At 41.2% G+C, this 5,801-nt stretch overlaps 1 protein-coding gene across 1 annotated transcript; it reads right to left on the reverse strand.

Moving 5' to 3' along the window:
• On the reverse strand, window positions 1-5,683 carry rwdd1 (RWD domain containing 1). The gene is made up of 7 exons (XM_017404680.3): window positions 5,467-5,683; window positions 5,066-5,131; window positions 4,863-4,993; window positions 4,021-4,164; window positions 3,808-3,940; window positions 3,673-3,735; window positions 1-518 (listed from the first exon to the last, which is right to left on the reverse strand). Exons 1-7 carry the CDS (start codon window positions 5,537-5,539, stop codon window positions 406-408), a joined length of 723 nt encoding a protein of 240 aa, XP_017260169.1. The 5' UTR covers window positions 5,540-5,683; the 3' UTR covers window positions 1-405.
• Window positions 5,684-5,801: the final 118 nt, after the last annotated feature.

Genomic DNA, 5,801 nt, shown 5'->3' on the forward strand with positions numbered 1-5,801 from the left:
CAGTGCTGTAGTTTTATTAGTTCTGTTTAATGCCAGGCAAAAAGGGGTGGATGTGTTGATCCAGTTTCCAGCTTACAGGTCATCCTGCAGCCCCGTCTTCTTGTCTTGTCTTAGAAACTCAGACAAATCAGTCACAGTTCAGACAGGAGACCAAGAGAACAACAGAGAAATGAAACAAACCTTTAGATTTTCTGACTAGACCTCATCTTTTACTGCCTTCTTCAGGACAGAAGTAGTCCTTTTGGCTCTGTATGTCTTACAACAGATTTTAGACATTTAATTACACTTATGGCAGGATTTGTTGCATAAAATAAGGTTCCCTTCAGGTACTATGATACATCTTAAAACTTTACTGATCATATGAGCATAGGAGCAGAGCTTTTTAAAGTCCAGAGTTTCAGCGCTTCAGTCTTCATCACTGCCCATCTCTAAAGGGTCAAAGTCCGGGTCATCCTCATCCAAGTCCAAGTCGTCAATGTCCTGGAAGAGGGACTCGTCTACTTCAACGTTGTTTCCAGCTGTAGTGGGGGAAGAAGAAAAGTGTTAAAACTAAATCCCCATCCAACAGATCCACTCTGATGGAGCAGCTGTCTGAGCTGGAGTTTGGAATCCCGGTGCTGTGGTCAGATCAAGCATACCAGCATATCTGGTACAAAGCTACAACCTCATCAAGCTGAAAACACACACACATATGCTGTTTTCCATCAGCAGGGACTGGGAAACTGGTCTGAGTTAAATGAAACATGAAAAATGATTGAGTGTTGCTCCAGTAGTGTGTCGGGTCCCTGTCCCAGTCTCAGATCTCTGCAAGACTCAAAGGTTTAAAGAGAACCAGGTAAATGTCTCTGAGGAGCTCTGGGTTGATTTAAAGATTGTTGGACACAAACAGAAGGAACAAAAACTCCAGTGATGGACCAAAATCCTAGAGACAGACCTGAGAAGACTTGATGCTGGAACTGATTAAAAGGTGGCTCTACAGAACAGAGGGTTTAGACAAACTCCACCTTGGTATTGGTTTTAGAAACACTATCTTTCCCACTATTTTACTTTATTAATATTTACACACAAATCCATGTAAACTGCAAATTCTAAGGCAACAGAATAGAAAAAACCAGGAGGGAAGGGGATACATTCACAACCCATTACATTTCTGAACATTGTTTATTTATCAGTCTTTGTTCCAAAGAAGGGAACGTCTGATTCCTACAGTCTGAACTTCTATTAGAACTGTTGTATTTTCAAAAGATAAACAAGATGAAGGTAGAAATCATCTGTAAGAACACTTTGAATTTAAAAAACTATGTGAAACTCAAACAATCAGAAGATCTGAACCTGGGAGGGTATCCAGTCAGGAGGCACCAAGAACAGTCTTTAGTGGGGTGAGGTAAATGAAAACTCTTAAATGAACCCAGAGTTTGGTAAAACTCTTCAAGTTTTCTGTTCCAGAAGGAGAGGAACGTAAAACGAAGGATCTGTCACCATGGTAACAGACTCTGTGAAGTAAACCTGCTCTCTGGCAGTCTCCTCCTGCTTGAAGTAGCTGCTCAATATGAGTTTATTTCTAACCAATTTGACCGGTATAGACGCATGATGCCTGATGTCAGGGGAGGACTGATTCCCAGCTGCTTCTGTCTGAATGTAGGTGATTTTTAAATGTTCAAATTCACAGAAACAATGTGACCACCACAACCATTTTTGGTTTTGTTTTGTTTAAATACCAGCAACAGGTAGTTCTACGTCAAGTTGTTTTCTAACGATGCTTCTCTGCTCAGGGTGTGTTTCTTCAAAACAACATACATTTTCTGGCTGCACATGTCCAATCTAACACCTGGGATCAGCGCTGACATCAGAACAAACATGCACTGAGCTGAGACACAATGTGCTGATTAGAACATCTCCATAATAAAGCCAATCATTACTAAACAAAGATAAATCATTTCCATTCATTTGCTCTTCTTTACTTTGCAGCAACGGTTAGGATTAGTGGGATTGTTTCAACAATTAACATCTTTTATCTGTGAAAATGCAGCTAGAGTTCCAGTCATAGTGTCAGGATTTGGGTATCTTTAGGTTTATTTTGTCTCATGTTTGTTGTGTTTAACATGTTTTGTTTTGTTGTTGTGCTCCCTGTGCTCGTTGAGCTATCAGCCCCTCTCCCTCAGTAGTCCTGTCAGTCTGTCTCCACCTGTCTCACCTGTCCCTTGTTTGGAATCAGTCACCTGTGTTCATTTTACACTCGCCCTCTGCCTTTAAAGCCTGCTCATCTTCCTCACAAGTTTCTGTTTCTGCCACGTCAGCCTTTTGTTTAGTTTGTAAAAATGACTTTTGGTTGAAGCTCTCTGAGTCAGTCTGCATCTTGGGTCCAATCATCCACCCACCAAACCCCAGACATAGAATTTCTAGATCCACTTTCCTGATTCTGTGGTACAAATCTGAAATAATACTATTTTAAACAGATGCTGCCTATATAGCTGTTTTACTGGATTTCTGTAGATACGATGTAGGATCCTGAGAAAGACTAACTGGTCTTCATTAGTTACAACATCTGACCAGAAGAAGTAAAATGTACAGTTCTTTACAAAATCATTTAATGTATAAACTATGCTAGGATCAAACTTGCTGTTATCTCCCTTCATCTTTTTTTATTTTAAGTAGTTTCTGTTATCAAAACTTAACTATAAACTTTATGAAAATGATAGTTCTGAAAATCTCATTTTAAAGTGAGTTCAGTGAAAACACTTCTTTTTAAAAATCAACACTATAACTAATAATTCTAAGGAATTTGTTCAATTTAATTTATATAAATATTTGACTCTTCATGTCTTTTTACTGCCCTTGTGCAGCATCTTAACTGAGGGTTAAGATACTGATTTGATTAAACTCATTAGTAGGGTTGAGCATCGTTTGAATTTAAACAATTCTGATTCTTTTAAGAGGCAATATGCTGTAAACTTTCTGTGTTACTTCAGTTTGTTACACCAACAGCTTTCCCTTGGATGCTATAGTGAACAGAGCAGCCCATCGTGGAGTCTGGTAGACTGCCTGGCTAACAGGAGCAGTTTCAGGTTGTTTGTTTATGGGCTAATGTTAGCTGAGTATTAGCATTTGATTTGACCCCAGGCCTGACGCTGAGTGTAACTTGGTAGCTGTTTTATTGTTGGAATAAGTCATATTTTCTTGATTTACTTAACTGATTTGGACTGAAGTGTGGTGCTAGGCTGAGGGTTGGAGCCGGAGGAAGGCCGGCACAGTGCATCACTGTTCAGTCATGTTGGCTGTGCACCCTCCTTTACATTATTTAATCTTGTTGTAAGTGTTGCACTAAGCTGACTGATTTTTTTTCCATCTCTGCCTCTGAGCTTCTCCTTCTGTGTGAGAGGTTCTGACTGCAGCTCCATCATCTCTGGGTCTGAACCTCTAAACAGAAGCTGGAGCTCCACGTTCAAAAATCTCCTCATTAGTTTGACTCAAACACACTAAAACTGACTCAGCTTAACACTGAACACACAAAACTACACCCTAACTAGAAAATACATTAAATATCACAAATCACCGCTGTTCACAACAACAGCCGAGTCCATCAGAGACTAATATAAATCCAACAGTGAAGAGATTTCACTGTCTTCTCACATTAGATGCACATGAGACTCATGAAGAAGACAGCCTCCTTACCATCTTCCAGAAACTGAATGTCTGAAGTGTCCAGGTTATGATCCCTCTCAAACAGCTGTTTCCCTGTGGAGACAAACATTACACATTCTTCAGTCTGCCTGGGAACAGGAACTGGGAGCGCTGGAACAAAGTTACCTGTGAGTTTAGGTTTTCCAGCCTGCTCCTCCTCTTTCTGCTTTTTCCTTCTCAGCTCCGCCATCTCCACCTCAAACTTGGCTTTCCATGCCAGGAAGTTCTCGATGGTCACCACCGTTCCCTGGAATGCCACCTGACAAAGAGACAGATAAAACTGACTGAGGCAACCCACACAGGTTAGGATTAGGTCCTGGTTCGGATTAAAACTAGTACCTTCTCAGCTTCTTCTGCCTCCATCTCTTTTTGACGTTTCTCCTCTTCTCTCCTGTTTTTCATCTCATCCACTATTTCATTCAGTTTTTCCTGAACAGCTGTCACCAGAGTGAAAATCATCACCATCCCCAGGTTTTCTTCAGCCTGTACACACACACACAGACATACATGCATGTAACATACATGCCTAATATGTGATCAAATGTAGGAGCAAAACCTGTTATGTAAAACCTGAAAGGTGTCTACATCACAGACATTGGACTAATAGCTTAAATGAGGGAGATCTGGGTTCAAATCCTGTGAAGAATTTCTTAAACAAACTGCTGTGGCTGGCAGTGTGGATGAGTTGGACTGAACCAACTCAAAGCCCAGAGAAGAGGTTGTAGAATAGGACTTTTTTAGTTTGTTACTGAGAACAATTTGAATCAAACACTACTTAGCTTTTTTTTTCTCATTTCAGTTTCAAACTGAGTCTCTAGCTTCTCTCCCCTCGGATCGAGGCTTTCGACAACAACCAGCCTGTAAAGCATTCACTGCTGCGTTTAATGTCTGTCTGCTCGTTCCAAAATATTCCAACTCATACTCTGAGCACGACATCTCGTTATATTGCACATAACAATATTTTTAAGGTTTGACTAAAAAGGCTACTACTCATTTCTCATCATAAAATGATCTTCGTGTAAAACATGTTAGGTAGCAGGCGATATGCATTTTTTCCAAGTAGTGCAAGGCCTTTCATTTATAAAAGCTATTTGTTGAATCACTGAAGTGAATACAAACCCATCTGTTTTAGAACCGGGTTCAGAACTGTCTGAATGCATGTGAATCCAAACACCACAGACCTGCTGCTGCAGTAAGGACAGGATCTCCTCCATGTCCTGGTCCTCCAGGTTCTCCTGGGAGTGGATCTCCCACAACGGGGGCTCATCGGGGTATCTGACCACATATGTAAACTTTAATGTTGTTTCCACAGCTGCGACAAGAAAAAAGGAAGTTCATCTTCATGCTTCAGGTTTCCACATGATGTTCTGAGATGGGTACTCACTTTCACCGTTTTCCCCTGCATCTGATGTGACAGTGATGGTGAAGCTGGTGGGGTCTTCAGAGAGCACTGCCGAACATGAACAAGACAAACATCAGAAATTAAAACACGCTGAGACAGTATCACCCATCCATGCCTCGGAAACACCCGGCTCGGCTGCTGCAGTATGGACCGAGCCAAGGGAGCCAAATAGTTTTATATTAAAACTACAGAAAAGTACTTATACACACAGTAGAGATGGTAGGTCTCTTCCATCTCTGCAGTGTGTAATAACCACTGTTTACTGTAAATTTATATTCTACCCCAAACAAGAAACTACATCTAAAACATGTGGCTCTAACGACGACTAGCTAGTGAAGTTAGCTGAAGCTAGCTAGCTCGAGTGTTCAAGCCGCTGTTCCTACCTGTAAAAGAGTCCGGATAGATGGATTCGATCGCTTCAAGTTCATTTTTTTGCTCTTCCGCGTAGTCGGTCATTTTGGAGTAGATCTGCAATTAATTAAAACCATCACAGAGGCGCTGAATTAGACCAGGAGAGAGAGACAGCAAGCTCAATTTGTGGCACTGGCATGTAGTAGTGACACTTCCGGTGGCAGGCCACTGGGTGTCACTGTTTTGGTGGCAGCTGCCAGTTGGGTGTCAGTAGGATGTCACTGTTTTACACGATGTCAGTGCCGGTTTTCGGCAAATTCATCACTTATACTGCCTCTTAGGAAATTATTGATTTAAAATTGTGACT

Source organism: Kryptolebias marmoratus, linkage group LG16 (genome assembly GCF_001649575.2).
Source record: "Kryptolebias marmoratus isolate JLee-2015 linkage group LG16, ASM164957v2, whole genome shotgun sequence".
Taxonomy (NCBI): Eukaryota; Metazoa; Chordata; class Actinopteri; order Cyprinodontiformes; family Rivulidae; genus Kryptolebias; species Kryptolebias marmoratus.

What these genes read in the sequence shown, in the direction of transcription:
- rwdd1 (XM_017404680.3), bottom strand. Translation starts at nt 5,539, where the DNA reads ATGACCGACTACGCGGAAGAGCAAAAAAATGAACTTGAAGCGATCGAA. An exon ending in AGGCAGAAGAAGCTGAGAAG is followed by an intron (nt 3,941 to 4,020) that starts GTACTAGTTTTA and finishes TCTCTTTGTCAG; the next exon opens with GTGGCATTCCAGGGAACGGT. An exon ending in CATTCAGTTTCTGGAAGATG is followed by an intron (nt 519 to 3,672) that starts GTAAGGAGGCTG and finishes CCCCCACTACAG; the next exon opens with CTGGAAACAACGTTGAAGTA.